The sequence below is a fragment of the Chaetodon trifascialis genome, chromosome 2, assembly GCF_039877785.1.
Source record: "Chaetodon trifascialis isolate fChaTrf1 chromosome 2, fChaTrf1.hap1, whole genome shotgun sequence".
In the NCBI taxonomy this organism is placed as follows: domain Eukaryota; kingdom Metazoa; phylum Chordata; class Actinopteri; order Chaetodontiformes; family Chaetodontidae; genus Chaetodon; species Chaetodon trifascialis.
Window position 1 is genome coordinate 7,345,302 of NC_092057.1, and position 20,832 is coordinate 7,366,133.

Here is a 20,832-nt window from a genome sequence, read left to right on the forward strand (position 1 = left end):
TGGATTTCAAATCCATGAGGTGATGCGGAGGTTTGACATGTGGACAATCAGGTGATGGGAAAAATGTCGGCTCTTAATAATTACACTATTAATAACATCATTTCAATGATTATACTTGGACGGATCAGATGAGGCTTTAAAGGGCCAGTGCACCCAAAACACAAAAATACATCCTGTCTCACTGGTGGTTTCTATCCCATCCCTGACAAAAATGTATTTTGATTGAATTTACTAAGCAGCTGTTGACCTGCTGGAGGAACCATCTCAAAAGAGCAGGTCCTTTTGACCACACATGTCCATTTATTACTGGAAATACACTCTCACAGTGAACCTGACCTGCTGCTTACAGACTAGTTTGGTTATGTGGAAGCGCACCAGCTGAACACTGAACCTCCATTATTTGATTAAATCCAAATTTCACGGCTCTTTCCAGGAAACGTTCCAGCAAATTCTAGAAGAATTAAGGTCCAGTAAAATAAATCTGACCAAATTTTGTTTGTGGTGCTAAAATACTGAAAGCTATAATCAGTCATATGCCTCCACCAACCAGTCAAGCCTTCAGACTGTCTAAAGCACGGATGCAGCCTCTGTGACTTCACCCATAGGTTCTCAAATAACCACCATGAAGCTCAGTGCCAGCATCTGACTCCACCAAACTCCCGGCTAATCCAGATGGAGTGTGGGTGGAGCTGAGGCGGCCAATTGAAGCCTGTTCCCTGAAACCAGGCTGTAAACATGTGCATCTCTGCCGTTAAATTGGCCTTTTTAACGTGGGGGTCTATGGGGACTGACTCGCTTTGGAACCAGCCTCAAGTGGTCATTTGAGGAACTGCAGTTTTTGGCACTTCAGTGTTGGCTTCATGTTACAGCCCTGGAGTTTGCCGCTTGGTCAGATCACCACTTGAGGTCACAGTGACCTTGACCTTTGACCTTTGGCCACCAAATTGTAATCAGTTCATCCTTCAATCCAAGTGAACATTTGTGCCAAATTTAAAGAAATTCCAGCAAGGTGACCTAAAAACATGACGCCACCGTCCACGGCCATCTCCAACGCAGAGGCATGAAAACTAAACATCAATATTGTTCATCCAAAAACAAGCAATCTGTCGGGGGGACGTGAGTAAATAAAAATGTTTCTCAGAGATTTGGGCGAAGTCGTCCTTTAATGAAGCCTGAGGGAGAAGTGAGTCATTATGTTACATTCTGGAGAGACAATGCCTCGGCAGACTAAAGCAGAAAATAAACACAAAAATAGAACAAAAGCAGGGAAATCCAAAAGTGGAGATATATACGGTGACAACAAGTAGGAAGAAAGGCATCAGGAAACAGAAAACAGCATTAGAGCAGCAGCCCGAGTCTGCTGCAGGCAGCCGAAGACGTGCATATAAATGTAGTCTTTCCCGACTTCTGAACTCATGTTTTAATGCATGTAAACGGTAAATATAAAGGAATGATATTTAAGATAATGGAAAAAGCAGCAGAGGCCTCTTCCATCCATTTCATCGGTGTCTGTTACAGTGAGACGTAAATAAGGTGACTGTCAAAAGGGAGAATTCACGCCAACTGTTGCAGGCAAACGGCCATAAATACCACCGGCGTAATGAAGCGGAAAACGCCAAGACAAGCTGAATTTTCACTGCAAGTGCAGTTCATAAAACAATGGAAGATCCATTATTTCCTGGTGGACGTTTCCTGGTGCAGCGAAATTCTTCAGCTCAGACGCAAATGGTGACGAGAGCGTCCACTTAGGTTAATGGAAACGATAAATAAACACGATTATTAGCATGTAAACAAAGACTGCTCGCTGATTAAATGACTATCTACGATGTGTTTTGCTGCTTCCTTTGCTTCAGTTTTAGCTCGTCTCGTCGACCTTTACGCTGAGGTCAATCTGCTTGTTTTCCTCTTAACAACCAAAAGGCAAATTCCTTGCGTGTTAAAACCTTCGTGACAATAAATGATTAATGATTCTGTTAATTATAGGATTAAAAAAAATGCATTCAGCTCTGTGCAGCGCCGACTCTAAGCCGTATTCACGGGCTCCACGAGGCTCCTCATTCATGAAGAAGCATTTACATAGAAAGAGGCTCGGGCAGCTCACCCATTTCATCTAAACAATGAGCCTCGCCTCGTCACCCTTCAGCCTCGGCTGCTCGGGTTGAATCGACCTACTTCACACCTCTAAATTCTCCTGTCTGTCTCATGCGAGCTTTAAGCGGAGCCGCCCACACTCCCGCTCATCTTCTCTGCCTATATGCACTTCTTCTTGTGCCCAAGCATAAACATCTCCTCCTGACATAATTCCAGCCATTGGAAGGAGCTGCGTCTGCGGCCGTTCACCTCGGGATGGATTTGACTCCGCCGGCTGAATTCAGATGAGCTCCACGCTGGAGGAGCCTGCACCGCTCCCGCCTATCCCTTCAGCCTGAGCGGGAGAAGCGGCTCGCCGGCTACCTCCACAGATTTCTCAAGCAGCCGCAACACACTGTCAAAAGTGACAACACAGGGTTTTTCAGAGAAACAGATAACCAGCTTCACCTGGAGAACGAAAGCTTAAGGGGGCCACAGTATGTCTAAAGCACACAGGATTGGATATGTGGAGTGTATTGTGTGATGTTCAGCTACTCGGCTCTGAACTGCGCGCATCTAATCAAGCACGCTGACCTTTTCGCCAGCATCATAAAATATTCATTGCTGCTGAAGGTATTACAGAATGCATACCGTATTCACATTCATTCTTCATGAGGAATAATCATTCTCCCTGTTAGATCCATAACAAATGCTTTATTTTAACTGGTGCGATGTGACTTTGAATATTATTTCTCTCTCACACAGGACAGTTACAGTGGATAACGATAATTCCTCGTCTCATCTTGAAGTTGTTTAGTGTTTCTCCCTCTTCTGTTCACACCTGCACACGGAGGGAGCCGACTGCTGAGCTCCATCACAAAAGGCCGCATGCAGACTATCTGCAGAAGCAGCATGAGGCAGTGTGGTGTACTTTATTTGCAATGGGGGTGTGTAATTCCTGCTGCTTCTGTTTACGCTGCCAGCTTGATCACACAGTTTAGGCAAAGACACAAACGCGACGTAGCAGCTGGTGAGAGGCTTGAGCTCTTTTACTACGAGTAAGCGCTCGATAATTGAGCGCATTTAAGTCGGAGGCTCCTCCACCACGTGTGGATCGCATCAGAAGTCACGGCTCTCCCGCCTTTACCTTCAGTCCGACAGAGATATGAGAGGATGACTTTGGCAAAGATCTGTTTCATCTTCTGAGGACATTTCTTACAAAAGGAATAAAAAGAAAATGTGGAGGGAGGATGAAGCCGGAGCGCTCACAAACCCTGACCACACCGAGGCCGCTCTGCTGTGCGGCCCTGCCTGCAGCCCTAATTATGCACCGGTGCTTCCAGTTGGCCCGCTTCAGCGTCCAGGCCAGTCTTCTGCCTCCGCCTTCCAACCAGCATGTTGTTCTTTGGCGAACAGCTTTCGGGCTCCATAGTCATCACCCGCACCGAGTATCCATGAGTCTCTGCTGCCCACGAGCGGTCCAAGTCCACCAGGCCCATACACTGTTTACCTGGAGAGGTCCAAACAGAAAAACAACATTTAGCAGCCAGGAATGAAACAACCCAGTTTTAAACCTTTACTGAAAAACATAAAGACATTTTCTTACACTTCTGAACTCAGAGGAAGGGGCAAAATAACAGGAGCAGCGTTTATTTTACAAAGGAAGGAATCCAACATGACCTAAGTACTGGGTTTCATTAACTGATATTTCTATAAATGCTGACATTGACATAAGAGAGAGACGTTTGGCAAAGATTCCTCTGATTGTGTTACTACTGTTTTTTGAAGGGCAGTAAGGTTGAGTGAAACAGAGCAGTAAAGTGTTGTAAAATTGAAATATTGGACAGAAAAAAAGGAAAATTAATTGACAAAATGATATAAAATAACTGTCACGTACATAAAAATGCAACCTAAGAAACTGCAAATATCTGCTAAAATGGAGACTGTCAGGTGACTAACGAGAATTTAAACCTTAAAATACTTGAGTGGAGAAACATTTGCTGTATTTGTACACGTTGCCATACGCATGATGTCCTTTCACGCTGACGTTGACGTCGATCCTGGACGACGGGGGTCACTGGATGGTTTGATGAGGATGAAAATCACGTGATAAGACCTTCACAGTCGCCACATCTTTTGCAAAATGAAAACCTTCTGTAGATTCATCCAGACACCAAATGAAGGAGCGTCCTCTGGAAGGATCCATCCCTCCAGTGGACCTCCAGAGACATCTTTACAGAGGAGCACTGAAGCTGTTCTGGCAGCCATGTTTTTTTTGTTTTGTCACCCTGCTGCTGCTGACACATCAAAGCGAATATCAACAGTTCAACACATCAGTCAGGCTCGAAATAAGCAGTTTTCATCGTAGTGCTTCTGTACTGGTTTGAAGATTACAGGTGTTCCTGTTATTTCGTCCATTCTCTATAAGCTCCCAGCTCTTGTTTGTATCAATACCAAACATCTCTTAGGATGCATTTTGGAAACAGACTTCAGATGCACTGTGCAGTTTAGCTGGTGGGGAGCAGGTGGCAGACAGAGTAAATGGGAGCTTTGGTCTGTCGTGCTGCCTGCGTGGTCACAGTCACAGTCAGGCAGGCAGACTCCGGAGAGATGAGATCAAACACGGTTAGAAAATGTTAGCGGGAAAGGTTGAGCCCTGTTAACTGATCTAGAGCAGAAACCGCCGTGACAGGTCGTGTCAGGTACATATGAAAGGCCTTCAGACTGACGAGGCATCGGGGAGCCGTCTCGGCTTCAGAGGGAGGCTTTGATAAGCTCGAGAGCTATCAGGGCGAACAGAGTCCTCAACATAATGAAACACTGTGCGCTGAAGCTCCGGCTCAGGCCCGGAGGTTTCAGGCTGACAAAACACTTCTGAGTCTGACGACGCTGATCTGGCAGCTGCTCGCTGCAGCTGTTTCGTCACATTGATGAAATCCTGCATTAACCTTCTTCACGCTTATCAGAATGTAGATGTTTGGAGAGGAGGAGGAGGAGGAGGAGGTGTGAGGCCAGAAGAAGTAAAGAAGTATGAGAGAACACATCAGCAGGTACAAAGTTAGCTGTTGAGGTGCAACAACAACAACAACAACAACAAAAAAATCGCCCACGTATTTCTTTGTGACTTTGGTTTCCATGGTTTCAGCACAAAAAAAAGCCAAATCAATATCAAGACAGCATTGATTTCCTGAGTCAGACATATGAAAGGTGAAGACGGTAAACAGCACCTATGAGTCGCCTCTCAGGAGGGAGCTGGACGGCGGTTTGGTCGGCGAAGCGGCAGAGGATCATGTGTTCCTGAAAACAAGGACAGACAGTGAGCTCAGGAAGCGTTCGGCAGCAGGTGAAGGAAATACTCGAGCGCTGGGTGAAGTCTGTCGAGTCTCAGTCGGCCGCGATGAGGGAGAAAGCACAGATCAGATCAGACTTCAGCGATTCCACAACGATGAGGCATTCAGTGAAACTAACACGATTGTGCATGCACACACAAGCATGCGTGAATGTGCTCCATCTATTCATCCATCTGCTTATCCCATTCACAGCAGCTCGACTGTAGTTCTGCTGTAAGACAAAGCAATGAGCTTTTATTTCTGCAGGCGTCAGCTGGAGGTTTGGGGGCACAGGTTCTGCACACTGAGGCCAAATGAATAGCAAATATGAACATATGGTCACGTGGATGTTGAAAGCTATAACTCAACAGTTATCAGAGACAGTGCCGTACTGTTCATGTTTCAAGCAAAACACGTCATGGGATGAATCTAAAAGCATATCTGGATAATTAATATTAAGAACTTTGGTGTCCTGACTTCATTTTTACAGTGCTTTGGTTTTTGATTTGCACTGAAAAGCTACCAAATGTTAGCATGCTAACAGGCTAAACCAGTGTTTCCCAACCACTGTGCCGTGAGAAATCATCAGGTGTGCCGTGGAAGATTATCCAATTTCAACTTCCTGTGTGTCTTTCTTCAATTCCTGCAAGAATATCAGCTTTCTGTTCGACTGAACAGGCCCAGGCTTCACACTGAGTCAGTAAACTGAGACTAGATTTTTTAATCATATTTCAATAAAAATAGTTTTTGAGGAAACACTTGGCTAAACAAAGAGGATGAATGTGAAATACTGAGCACTATAACATCAGCATGTTAGCTCTGTTAGCACGCTGACATTAGCATTCAGGGAGACGCCTGCACGGCTGTGGAGTAGCAGTGATCGACCACATTGATTTCTTTGCATCGTTTGTAGATCAGTTTACAGTTTGTCAGGCTGGACGACCGCATGGGACAAAAAACATGGAACACCTTCATTTGCACGCTCAGCCTCCTGTCAACCGCATCCTATGATTCCACGATTCTTTGCATAAATTCATCCCTGTAAACTCCCCAGAAAGGTCAGATGAACCCTGCTTTTTTATTTCCAGCCGAAGGACAAGTTTTTCTTTCCGTTTTTTCCTCGTTAAGGTTCATGGAACAAGTGAATTGGCAGGGCGGTTGGTAATCTCTAACCTGCCTCTGCGGCACTTTAATTGATTCCATTCTTCACTGCGCTGGGTTGAGCTGAATGCAAGGCCACAGAGCAGGTGCTTAAAGTTAGCGCTGAGCACCAATATCTCACACCATTAGCCCTTTATTCCAGCGATACACATTCGTCAGAGTGCTGTCACTCTGTTTAACTGCTGCAGTCCAGGAAGGACGACTGTAGCTCTGCTATAAAACAATGCGATGCAGCTTTTATTTCTGCACGTCAGCTGGAGCTTTGGGAGCAGACACACGGGAAAAAGAGGAATTCTGCGCATTGAGCCTAGATGAATGGCAAATATGAAATATGGTGGTTGAAAGCAAAACTATAGGGGGAGGTGGGGGGGGCTCAGAGCTCTGGTTTTACAGTTTAGATGATGTGTCTGCTGCTTTAAGGAGAACATAGATTTCTTCCACCTGTGGCTGCACGTTTAGCTTCTTATTTCAAGACAGAACATGTGGCAATTTTGATTTCGTTTGCTCACGGGGCTTTTTGGACAACAGTGGAGAAACCCCAGCCTGATAGCACAGAACACCGTGATTGCCCGCTGTCTCGTAAATAATATATAATCTCCTGCACCTCTCGAGCTATGGCTCCAAAAAAATCTGCTGCTGCACAAAGGAAAAGAAGTTAGAGGTGGTCCAGTGTTGTGACATGTCAGCTCTTGAGGTTGCCATGGCCAAGACCTGCAGCAACTCCTGCACAGACTCCCCCCAGGGGCACTGACAGGTCCCATACATCATCACGGGACGGGCCCTCGCCGAGTACAGCGCCGTGTCTGTGCTCGGCGATAAGGGATTGAGAAAGTGGAGGGTGTGAGTCTCACTCTGCGACCGCCTGGGGAGTCTCTGTTCCCGAGACGTGAGAGCCCAGAGACGGCTTCCTTTCCCATAAAAGAAATAATATCTAAAGTGAAAACAACAGGGAGTAAATACAGAATCACGCTGCGGAAATCTTACTTATGCAAAGCAAAATAAAGTTTTGTTAATTCCTTTTTAATGTTCCTGATTTCTGGTTGCAGCAGCTCTCTGTGAAGCCAAAGTTTGCCTCGTCACAGTAAAGTCGTGCATCACCACTGACTGTCAGCACAACCTCACAAAACTTAAGTTAGCATTTAGCAGGAACAGGAAACGAGCTAATATGGAATATGATTGAATTCTGTATCATATTTAAAACATGGAATGATAAAATGCTGTTTAGTAATGATGAAAATTGAAGATTTTAGATGACATTTCAGAAAAATAACAAAACCTGTAGTTACAAAAACTCAGTAACTTGTTGCTAAAGAAGCCAAAAACATGGCTGAAGCTGGATCAGATATTTCTCACCCTGAAAAATCTTAATTTCTTAGTTTGGCAGCCTAATTTTTGGAGATTATGTGACAATGTGATGCTTCAGGAACTTCCTGCCAACATACTGTAGTCACACCACAGTTGTTTAAACGTTACTTATTTACTGAAGTCTGTAGAAGTTAAGACATTTTCTAAGTTTTAATGGTTGCACAGTTTAACAGACTCCGTCGTGGTTTACAGGCAACTGCTGTCGCTCCGTCCAGACGTGTCTCTGCTGCTCAGTTTGCTTCTCATTTGTCTGATTTGCTCCTGGTCTCTGTGTTTGCTGGCCGTTGACGTGTGTGTCATGAGAAGGCGCTCTCACCTCTCCGGGTCACTGCCTTTCTCTGGGTCCAGGCATGTGAAACGACAACTGTTCAACTAAACGCCGCCGATTCCACCGCGGGTCTGTATACGAGGCAATTACTTTCCTCACTGTGCAGAAACAAAACACTCTAACGAACATGATGTTTTAAGAGAAGCCACGACCCACTGAAGGCGTCTTTCGGTGTGCATGAAGTGAATCTGAAACATCATTACCTCATCTTTTCACTCACACTTTTACTTTTACTGCACTGCCACTTACTACCTGTTGCAGGTCACCTGTTTACATACCATATTGCACATCTTTTTATGGTTTTATAGAAATTACTTGCTCTACCTGCACCTGCCTCATACTGTTTATACTGTTTACACTTCATGCCACTTGCACTGCTTACATGTATTTATAATTTCTTTGGATACTATGACTATTTGCACTTCTGGTTGGATGCTAACCTGCATTTCGTTGTCTCTGTGTTGGACTCTGACGATGACAATAAAGTTGAATCTAATCTAAAAAGCTGTAATTCAGTATTTTGTACAATAAATAATAATAAATGGAATAAAGGGATTTAACCCCATTTACAAACGTACCTTATAAGTCAGAGTCTCCTGGAACCTTTTGCTGTAAAACAGAAAAACAGAAGATATTCGGATGTTAAAGTGTAAAGATTAAGATGTGTTTAATACTTTCATGTGTTCACAAACCACTTTCTTTCTTTTTTCCACATGGAAAAACTTGTTCATGCATTCATTTTCAGTAGGTTGGACTATTGCAATGGAGTCTTTACTGGCCTAAACAAAAAATCAATTAGGCAACTACAGCTGATCCAAAATGCGGCTGCAGGAGTCCTTACAAACACCAGAAAAATGGACCATATCACACCAGTCCTCAGATCACTACATTGGCTTCCTGTGAGTCAAAGAATAGACTTTAAAATCTTACTGTTGGTCTATAAAGCATTAAATGGTCTAGGACCAAAATATATTCTAGATTTATTGACTCCATATGAAGCATCCAGACCTCTCAGGTCATCAGGGACAGGTCTATTGTGTGTTCCCAGAAGCAGAACCAAACAAAGTGAAGCAGCTTTCAGTTATTATGCTCCTCACCTGTGGAACATTCTCCCTGCACACCTGAGGTCTGCACCAAGTGTCAGCTCATTTAAATCAGGGTTGAAAACATTATTATTTGCTACAGCTTTCACTTAAAGTAAATGTATTTGCTCAATGGTTTTAATCATTTTAAATGCTAAATTATTGTCTCTTACTGGTGTCTGTTTTTAATTTTCCTTTAATTGTATTTTATTTTTATTTTTTTGTTCTCTTCTAATCAAAATGTATGATTTTTATGCTTCCGTAAAGCACTTTGAATTGCCTAGTGTATGAATTGTGCTATACAAATAAATTTGCCTTGCCTTGCCTTGCCTTGCCTTCTCTCTCATGAAAACGGGGCTTCTGCTTGTTGTGGTTAAACCGAATCAGATCATGGCTGAAGCTCATTAAAAGCCAACATGAAGAAGGTTGAGGGTCACACGGAGAGAGGTTTAACTGTCTGAGCCTCAATGAAACGGGCAGTTTAGTTTCACGGCTCATAAAAAGCCGTGAACCGCCTGGAATGTCGACACCTGCAGAATCTCCACGAGTACCTGGAACATGACCTGAGGGGAAACACTAAAGCAGCCAGACAGAGATTGACACAGTCAGGTGCGTCGGCCCCTCACACACACTGCACGACCGCCCTGCAGAAACACGGCCTCTTGTTGTCTGGTGCAGCTGCAAAGTCTTTTTTTGAATATTTCATGAGGAGTCAGGAGGGGCAAAGTGTCAAGTTAGTGAAAATGAGGAGAGGAAGAAGTACGAGGAAACTCCTAAATATTTATACTGTACACTGACGCTTCTCCCCGAGGCACAGTTTTAGGGTCAGTCATACCATGGCCACACAGACAGTCCTTATTTGTTGGCAGAGGAGCCTTAAAATCACACACCAGCACGTCTGGAACAGAGAACAGAGAACCGCTGCTCCACATCAGCGCATGTTAAACACTGACACAACAACAAAATCCACACTTCATGCTGCACGGCTGCTCGTGGTGAAATGAGCCTGAACTTAATTCAAGCTGACAGCAGCGCTGAGCTCCGACAGTGGCTGCTGCTCTTCAGGCATGTGTCGACTCTGAGAGGTAACCACGTCGCTGCCGGCGTGCCGCTGCCTTATGGCACTTAAGATAAGATAAGAGAAGATAAGATAAGATGGAACTTTATTGATCTTACCCCTGGGAAACGATGCTGTTACAGAAGGCAGCAATGGTAAGAATAAAGGAGACATAGAAAAAGAACGAATGGACGATAAAAAGGAATAGAAAATAAAAATCTATTATATATATATATATATATATATGTACATTACATGCAAAAATGCAGAAATAAAGCTGCCTTTAGAGGCACGGCTCAGTTTCTCAATGGAAAATCTTTTAATTGCACGTGGTACAGTGTTTTGTACAAGTGCGCAGGAGAAATAATACATAAGCACGGTAAAAAAAACTGTAATATTGCACAGGATATTTGCATGCTTATTAGCAAAATAACGCTGTAGTGCAAAAGCAGTACGTTTGTGTAACAGTGTCGAGTTAAATGGTGCTAAACAGTCTGACGGCTGCTGGAATAAAACCTGCAGCAGCGCTCCTTCTTACACAGCGGACGCAGTGGTCTTCATCGGCTTCTACTTCTACAGTATACACTCATGTTCCACCGTCAAAGACCCCCCCCCCCCCCCCCTATATACCCACTTTCACTGACACTGCTCATTAAGACGTGTCGATGCTGTGAGCAGCTGCTGTTGTCTGAATGGTCTTGAAACATCCTCTGATTCCATAACACTGTTAAAGCAGCAGCACCTTAATTAAGAGTCAGACGGTGAAAGGGAAGCTTCCCTCGCCGTGTTGGAACAGAGCGCGTATGAACTCTAATGAACATGTCGTCTTGAAGTCAGTCAGGCGTCTTTTGATGTGCATGTAGCTGCACGTCACTCTACTTTTAGCGCCATGTGCCGTTTCTAAGCGTTGTGCTGCTGCGCGTGCTGTGAATGCTGCACATTCAGAAGGACCGTCGCTCTTCCTCGCCGCCGCTGCTGATTGCGGTGTGTGTGCTGTGTGCGTTACGTAGCTCCACCAGCAGCAGCTTTCCCCAACAGATTTCTCAGTAATGAGCGACAGAGGCGAGTGTTGAATGACACAAGCGAGCAAACACACAAACAACAGTGGGCGACAGGCGGTCCGTGACTCCGGCTGCAGACCCTGAAATCCTGCAACCGCACAAATTATTACAGGTTTTTGCTCCTAAACTGGAAAAAAAAAAACTGTGGATGAAAGGCTGGATGGAGAGATGGAGAAAGGGGGGAATGTGCAGGGAGAGCTGCAGGTACATTTCAGGTGAGCTGCGATTGCGTCATTTGCTGTGTGTTTTTGGACAGTTTATTAAAGGAATTTCTCCTGATCCGTGATCCGAGCCGGTCTTCATCCTAACTGTAACTGTCCCAGCTATCAAAGGGCCCCTCCAGCTCGAACTGCTGGTTTCACAGTCTCTCAGCTGCTGCTACAGCAATCCCACACAGCAGCGTTTTGTTTTGAAGCCTTAAGTATCTCAAAGTGCTTTCACAGGCGTGCTACCTCGTTATGATTCTTAAGGCATTACAGTGCCATTAGTCAACAGAGTGCTGCTATAGCAACAAGGTCAACACCGTCGAAGGAGAGCCTCTCACTCCTTCTTCCCTGCTGTTGTTTGTTTCTTCATCTCTATTTAGACAGCATCACATTTTAGCTCGTATCTTAGCTTAGCTACGCTGTTCATTCTCTCCAAGGCCACGTATGATGAAGTAAATCCAACAAGAGCAGCGTCTCATCTTCTGCACCTCCAGCTGGATGCGACACGGCTGCCCTCGTGCTGCCAGCGGTGATGATGGGAGACGTGAAGTGAACAAAAAAGCAGCGGCAAGAGATGCAGACTGTTTGTCTGTGAGAGAGAGCGACGGAGTGTGAAAGCGATGGAGCCGCCGAAGAGAAACTGAAGACGTACGAAAAGAGAAGCGGCGATGCTAACGGGGCTAACGAGAAAACGAGGTCAGAGGTAACAAGAGCCCGCCAACGAAAACCAAGTCTTTAACCTTCTTTGTGTGTCCACAGGGTGCTTTTTGATTAGCTACAAGACACATCAGGAGGGAAATAAGTGGTCTGCACCATGGCTGAGTACCCTGGATCTGCAGTGGACCAATGACAGTCTCACAAACACAGACAGTCAGGGTTTTATACATAACGAAGGAACCAATCCCGTCAATGAAATGAGGCGTATCAGCGGAGAAGCAGGTGAAGCTACAGATCTGTGTTTTGAAAGCTGAGTTTCAGTATTTTCAGAGTGATTGCGGTGTTCTGTTTTCTGAGACGGTGAGTCTTCATGTGTCACTGAAGGATCTGATGATCTGGGAGCCAAACTGTGTCCTGCAGCAGCCTGTTTCCAGAACTCTGTTTCTCCACAAAAACACCGACTGAAGCCCGACTCTGCTCCGTCCATTCACTCTGGGGACGCAGCGAGGACGAGCCAGCGTGTTGGACAGTTTGTTTTTCTCATGTTTTATGGTCAGCTCGCCGATGTTAGCCGGCCAAGCTACATTTCATTTGGCTGAATTAGATGACAGCTATATTCATTAGGATCATTCTGACCAAAGACGGCGTGACTTTGGCGTAGTGTGGCTGATTCCTACGTTACCACTCGTCACTGTTCATCAAACTAAATATGCCATTTTGATGAACAGAGGTGAGTTTTCAGGGTTTAATCCGAGCCAGGTGAGATCAGGTACAAACCTCTTGGGGAAGCTGAACTTGATTGCGTTCTGGATGAAGCCGTAGCAGCAAGGACTGATGACGAAGGCGGCCCCCGCCTGGATGCAGTGCTCCATCACCATGTCTGTCGCGACGCCACACGCGTGGAGGGCGACCTGAAGCGAAGCACAGAAAACTAATAGCAGACTTTGCTTCTTTCAACAAGCTTTCTCGAAAACCTTCTTTGTGGAGCGGCAGGACCAAACTGAGAGCACTTGTAAGCATGCACTCGATCCCATTGATTACTTCATAATGGCTGCTGCTATTAAATACATCTACGCTCCCAAAGGTGCAGACTGGGAGAGTTAGAGCAAACAAAGAGTATTAGTGATTTAAGAGCCAGGGCACGAATGCATCAGGACTTCCATTGAGTGGATAAACTGTGCGTGGTGATGAACACCCAGCTATGCATTAGTAATGCTGTGGTCATATATTGAATCACAGAAAGGGACTAAAAGACCCTTTGCTTTAGCCTGTCTGTATTCAGGCAGCTCACCCAGTCCATCTGCAAAAAACACATTATGATTCTTCAAAGGCACTGACTTTAATATCCAAAGTATAGTAGTAAAATAGATGATTTCCTCTCAAGCGTACATTAGCTAAATGGATTCACTGCTAATGGCCCAAATAAAAAAGATTATCAACAGTCTGATGTGACAATAGCTGCTCGAGCTCCCTCAAATGAACCCTGTCCACTTCAAAACTTCGTTTCTTGTCTTCCAAGAGGTCGTCACCCGGCGCCCGCGAGTCTGAGTCCATGGCGTGTTGTCCTGGCAGCGTCACCACAGAGCGGTGGTCAGGACGAGGCTGTGCCACGATTGGCTGCAGCTCCAAAGATCAGGGAAGAAACAGGCACTCTAAACACACTCATAAAGTCACTGAAATGTTGGGGGGGGGACATTTCTCAGAGGTGCGTGAGCTCTCCCTGGACGCTGCAGGACTGCAGGTCCGACTGCACCAGAACCAGAAGTGTTTACTGGAAATCTGCAGTTTTTAAGTGGAATTCAATGCTGTCGTACTATGTTTGGAAATGGGTTTTCTCAGCTGCATGAAGAGCTCCACCTGGACCTTTGATGGTTGTTCTGCAGCAATTTATTCCACATTTATTCCGCTTGCTTTGTGGAACAAAGACGGAGTTAAACAAGGAGACTCTGCACGGTGAACGAACGGCCAGGAAGTGAAAATTGGGGAATTAACATCAATTACCTGCATGGCCTCGCATCTATTTGACACCTCATTTTCTATCCTTCATTTATTCATGGCAACGGGGAAAAAAAAACAGCTTATTCTTCCAACAGCACGTCTCAGACTGCTGATTAGGAGGAGGAGGAGTGCCTATCAAAGATTGCACCATGTTACATCCTCCACATCTAAAGCAAAAATAATTAACAAAGTAACGCCATCACTCTTGCTCAGCTACTTAATGTTGTACATTAGTCATGCTGTGGTAAATCCTAATTACATTTTATAACCTTTAGCCTTGATTTAACACAAAGCCAAAAGAAATGCACGCAGCTAAAATAAAACACATTCTGATATGATTTGATAACTAATTATGCATCTCCAGCTCTTGATTTAAGATGCCTCCTCGCTGTAGAAACGACTTTGTCTGTCTGTTTTAGCGTCATCGATAAAGCTGCATCCCGGCCCGATACGTTTTGTGAAATACTAATTAAAAATAGATGATGGGAGGTGAAAATATATGCAAGGCTGATTTTAAAATCCATCTCACAGTCTTACAGTTTTTCATACATGCACCGTCGAGCACACCTCTGCACAAACATCTCACTGGAAGAACAAATCATAAATCAATATAGAACAACCGAAGGACCAGGGGCCGTTTATAAAGCTGTGTTCCTCATTAATCTGCATCTTCACTCAATAATCACATCACAGACATCATGAGGCGTCATTATTCACTCTTATTTAAGTGATTGCATCCCTCTCCTGTTCCATCTGGGCCTGAGTCGGAACAAGTTCCTGCAATACAGCTAACTAATACTCTACTTCATCAACATCACCCGAGCGCCGCGAGAGACAGCAAAGCTTCTGAAAACGGTTGCTCCACACCTTTCTGCAACACTTTCTAAAAGCTTCCTCTGCTGTGTCGAAATGTTAACCGGTTAGCTGTGCTAGTTGCACAGGTTTCATTATGAGATCATGATTGAAATCACCAAGCGGTTAAAGAGAAACTGGAAAAAAATCAAGCCAGTCAATCAGTAAGAGTTCTATATCCTGTCGTGAGTCTGCGGTCGGTGGTGCTTATTTGTGTGATTACACAGAATCAAAGGGTCGTCTTCCTCTCGAAGGTGGATGAGCTGCTGCGTTTCACTGGAGATAAACACACTTAGAAAAAAAAGCCTTTAACTCGCATCAGCATTGGAATTACAGCTGATAGAGCCTCGCTGCACTTGATCGATACCCCTTTTTACATAAGGCTCAAAGCAGTAACGGCAGGCACATTTTTTCTTCACACAAACAAAAAGACTGAAAGAATCAATTGCAAACAATCCGAGCCGTGAGCAGAACCCATCAAGGACCTCGATCCAATAAAGTCCAGATCAACTTCAAGCTCCACAACTTCTGCTGCCTCGGAGGTCCGCCGGCTCGATGCGGTCTGACAGAACTAAACGCTCTGTATGCAGGGGCTGCTTCTGATACTGGGGACACGCGACCGCAGACAGGAAGAGCCGGCACTGACTAAGAATAGGGACGCCTCAATTTAATTAGCCTGATTAAATGAATGTGACTAAAAATGGGAGCATGTATTATAGATAGCAGCATTAAAGTCAGTGTGACGGCTGGCTCCTGCAGGTATCTGTCATGCAGGAGGAAGCTAAGCCGAAGCTACAGCTGAGGCATGTTTCATACAGAAACCTTAGCATTCACGTATGTGGAAACAAAATCCACATTCGTGCACAGAGACTGTCTGACTGGGCTAAAAAAAAAACCAAACACCCACGTATTGCAGAAGAAGAATCATCGGAGCTGTTTGCTGCTTTCCAAGTGGAGCACGTCTCAGTGGAGTGACGATGCTGGAACAACAGCGACTGCTAATTACAGCAGGTACGTGTTCCTGTTCGCCCCAGAGGGCGTCAGAGCGAGGCCACTGGAACAACCGGCCTCTGGAAGTGGGCCATGACACACAGCAGGAGGACGGATCTCCACGGCACGTCTGAGGGAAGACATAGCTGAGACCAAGCGTGAGCCCACTGTCGCCATCTTGGATTACTGGAAAGAGAGGGTGGAACCGGGCAGGATATGCAAAGCTATGCCCGTATCCTGATTGGATCTGACGGAGAACCCAGAGTCACGCCAGGTAACCACACATAAATATCAACAACGATCAAGACTGATGAAGCAAAATGTGTGGAAACGGGAAATCAGAGGCTCTAAAAAAGGTAAGAGGAGCTTCTTTTTTAAATCCCAAAGAGCTGACACCAGCCAGACTCAAAGACCACATAATGAACCACAGTTAAGGACCTATTTGCTCTAAACTGGTTGCAATTATCCGTTCAGAAAGTCAACAGCTCTGCAGATAAAGTGGGTGTTTCAAACAGGACGAGCGAGGTGCAGGACTGAGTTTAGGTTTGTTTTAACCCCATCTAGCATTGAGGTTGAAAGTCAGTAAAATATTTATTCTGTTGTAGCAGGCAGCTGAATTAAAGACATTCAGCACGCGGGATGTGTAGCTTTAACAAACACAAACAGGCAGGATTGCAGCCTTGGCAGAAACGCTGGTATTAAAACATGCGCGAAGAAGTAAAAGTGTGACACCGCCAAGGCGCCTGAGCGAAGCTTGAAATGGCTGCCAAGCACTTTTATTCCAACACTTTCCAAAAACGAGTCTTTCCTGCCCAAAGATGACAAGCACAACCCTTAATATGCTGGCAAATTGCCTTTGAGAGGAAACCAAAAGCAAATTTTGAAAGTAAACGAGAACAAACAGAAGTGTGCCAATAACATTGAAGAAATCCTTCAACCTGGACGTTCCCTGTGTCCTTCATTTTCTGGGTAAAGCCACCTCTCGGCTCTCAGATGATCAGCGGGGACGGTGACACACGCTGCTCGACTGAAGTGCTCGCCGCTAAAAGGCTTCTGATTAAAAGCTCCACTTCAGGAAATGAAAAGCATCTTAGCTGCAATGGCAAAAATAATTGCATGTTGGCATTTTCAGTCCGCAGTAAAAAGGCGGGGGACTGACATGCGTCTCTGCGTGACGTGTGGCTCGGCTTCTCCGGCGTACAGACTAAAAATACGCCGTTCAGACGCTGTGCGGCGAAGCTGTGACGGTGGCAGAGCAGGTCGCACATCGTTCGTGAAGCGTTAATCGAAGGTGTCGCCTTCTCGGTTTCGGTGCATCGTCGGACGAGCAGCTCTGAGTTAGAGGCTTAATTACTGTTATTAACAAACAGAAAGCGTCAGGTTGCACCTCACGTCAAGTAAAATAAAAATACCTGAGTCACACCTGCTGTCATAAATGTCAAACCATTCAGACTGCAACGCCGTCAAACATTAGACGGACTCAAACGTCGTGGAACAGGATATTTACTGATGATGAAACCTTCAACGCTCTAAAATAAGCATGAACTCACATTTTCTTTACAATGAGCTCGAATTCAATAAGAAGAGCGTTACGGCACGATCAAATGTGACTGCTGATTACACTTTCCCTGTGGCAGAACATTTTTCCTCATTTGTCTGCTGGAAGGCTGCAGCCTGAGCGGGGAAAAAATCGAATGTGGATTGAGACAACAGGTAAACAATGCAAATGACATGAAAACAAAGGATATGAAAACAGCACTGCCGTGGCTGCTCCGTCCAACTCAATATCACATTAAATACAGCACAAATAATACTCTGACTCACCGTTATTTAGACAAAAACTTCATTTTCACCTTATTTTTAGCATCACAGTCAAGCTTTAGACCGTAATAAAGTTGCAGCATCTTAAATAAGAAGACACCTGAAGTGGTTTTCATGTTGTCTGCAGAGTCTGGATCAAACAAATAGAGACAAAGGGCCGTAAAAGCACATTTCTGTCACTCGCTCTGCTCACCCCAACGTGGAACGCTCCAGTGAAGTAGTCCAGATTGGCCTGAATGAAGCCGATGTTCCTCAGGCCGAGCTCGGCGCCTCGGCTCTGCGCCCTGACCAGCGACTCCTCTTTGTTCTCGATGAGGATGACCTTAAATAAAGACAGACACGACTCACACAGCTGCATGCGACCGCCGCTATCAGACGACCTGCAGCGGGCCATAATGAATGTAAACGTCAGACAGCATCTAGCAACGTTCAAAGGGCCCAAAGATCGATCGATAGTGAAACACAGACACAAAGTTTAATTAAAAGCACAGCAGCGTGAGATTACACGAGGCCTGTTCTGAGGTGGAACGTTAGTAAAAACAGCAAAACATGAAATGACCAGTTCATCAGCAAATCACATCAAGTTCTTAAAAACAATGCAGCTGAATCATAATGATCCATCTGAAGATTAATCACAAATCAAAGGTTCTGCTGAGGTTTCAAACGCAGCTTCAAATGTCTGTCGTGGTGTTAGATTTTGACTATTCATCTGGCATCACAGTGTGATGTGGTTACATAAACGTAATTTATGCTGCTGTTGGGCTGCTGATACACCGCCTCATCAACGCACCGTTAACGCACCGAGTGTGTGCCTCCCTCGCCGTGAGTGCAGCAGGCGGAGAGCAAACAGGTTTTTGGCTGCTGTTTTTGAAAAGCTAAACGCCAACAAATATGGATCGAAGCTGAATATTTCATTTGGTGAAAACATGCCGGGAATTTGAATGATTACTTCTATGGTTTTCAATAAATTTTGGGACTTAACTTCACTGCAGTTATTAGAAACTGGATCACGAGTCAACCTCCACAGCCACATGTGGAGTCTACACATACGATAATGCTGGTCACATTAGCGTCGCCTAAACTTTATCTGCAGCTGTTTAAACAGGAAGAAGAGACCAAAATCCACAGTCAAGTCTTTAGTGACACCACACACACACACACACACACACACACACACAAACACACACATTACCTGGCAATCTGGGAGTGTGTGAGCCAGAACAATTCCTACGTGACCCTGTGTGAAGAAAGAAAGAAAGAAAGAAAGAAAGAAAGAAAGAAAGAAAGAAAGAAAGAAAGAAAGAAAGAAAGAAAGAAAGAAAGAAAGAGGGAGATGTAAAACAGCATCCATCAGAGAGCATCAGTGGAGGCGTGATCAGCGCTGCCCTTTCCAACCACTGCAGCCACGCAGAGCCGCCGCTCTGAGTGTGCGTAATCACATTACCGGCCTGTGTTTGAACGCTGGCCGACAGCAGCAGCGTTTAAAGAGAGAAGAAACACACGGGAGAGCGGCGCCTCACGCTCAGGTGCAGCCATAAATACACATGCACGGACTGATGGATGACGCACGCACCGTCCCGCTGCAGAAGTCCACGACGGTCTGTCCGGGCCGGGCTAGCTCCGTCACCATCGCGACCAGGTTGTTCAGCTGCTGCCTCTTCCTGACTGCTCGGATATTCGACATCTTCCCTGCGAAAGAGCACAAGAAAGCAACAGGGTTTCACTGGCGATTCATCTAAAAACTGCTAAACAAAACAAACCTCTCGAACAAGAATTGCATCATGGATTCATTATGATCCAATGCAGCCGTTCCCAAACTCACACGGGGGTCACAGAGCAGCTTTACCTGCAGGTCAAAACACACAAAAGGCCGCGACGAAATATGAATTCAGAATCGAGTTTGACTTCTGCGGCTCCCTCAGTCAGGGTCGTGTGCATGAACACAAGGCTTCCACCTTGGCCACCTCAAACGCGGCCTCGACGAGCTTTGTGTTGCTCAGTCACGACAGCTTGAAAACGAAGAAATTGGAAAGAAGTCTGCAAACGAAGCATCGGGTCAAGAGTTCCTCGTGTGCGAAGAGGAAGAGGAATTGTTTATTCTGCGTGTGTTTTCAGCTTCATCTGCAGCTTCTAAATGCAGATATTCTGCCGATTCTTGATGTATTTTTGTAAGTTTGGGCCCCAGTTTTGGTGTCGAGCTGAAATATTTGGGATCCCCTGCTCTAACGTCCTGCTTCCTTGCTATCAGAGAACGAACAGCGACCCCCCCCGCCCCACCCTTAACTGCTCATATTTAGATTTACAACCATTTCAGGTAGCACACAGCACACAGACGAAGAGGCCTCCGCTCTGTCATCAGCACGTTGCAGCCAATTGCCAACTATGGGGGTGCAAACTCTCTGAACATCATCAAAAGCAAAGCCTCCGAGCCAAAATCAAGTGTCCTCCTGCTCTGCGGCAGAACTTGGTGCCGCTGTGCGAGCAGGATGTACCCCATTAACTCAGCACGCCGCGTCGGCAGCGAGGCGTAGGCGCGGCGTGCCGATGTCATCTCCGCTCCGTAAATCTGGAGCGATGTGTTTCCTTTACCTCTCCCTCACACCAGCATAGCACACTGCTTTGTGTGTGACGCCGGGGGGAGGAGAGACGGCGACAGAGCAGGACGTTTCACAGCGGTCGGATTCAGGCCCTCATGCTGTCTGTCACTCAGCAGATCCCAGCTGCAGGGAGAGCTCAATAAAGACAGAGAGGGCTGAATTTAAATACGGAGAAACAGCAGGAAGGTAAGTGACAAGACTCTGCTCTTCATCTGGGTGAGTAATTCACACGAGTGGCGGCTCTTCTGTGCATCAGAG

At 45.5% G+C, this 20,832-nt stretch overlaps 1 protein-coding gene across 2 annotated transcripts in view; it reads right to left on the minus strand.

Moving 5' to 3' along the window:
* Window positions 1–1,144: 1,144 nt before the first annotated feature.
* Window positions 1,145–20,832, minus strand: part of gstcd (glutathione S-transferase, C-terminal domain containing) — a 49,075-nt gene continuing 29,387 nt past the window's right edge. For both annotated transcript variants that reach the window (XM_070973981.1, XM_070973989.1), the window contains exons 6-12: window positions 19,551–19,666; window positions 19,170–19,214; window positions 18,171–18,299; window positions 13,094–13,227; window positions 8,832–8,862; window positions 5,298–5,367; window positions 1,145–3,580 (exon numbers count right to left, since the gene is read on the minus strand). In XM_070973981.1, coding sequence (XP_070830082.1) covers window positions 3,390–3,580; window positions 5,298–5,367; window positions 8,832–8,862; window positions 13,094–13,227; window positions 18,171–18,299; window positions 19,170–19,214; window positions 19,551–19,666 — 716 coding nt within the window. In that variant the 3' untranslated portion in view covers window positions 1,145–3,389. The remainder of the gene's footprint in view (window positions 3,581–5,297; window positions 5,368–8,831; window positions 8,863–13,093; window positions 13,228–18,170; window positions 18,300–19,169; window positions 19,215–19,550; window positions 19,667–20,832) is intronic.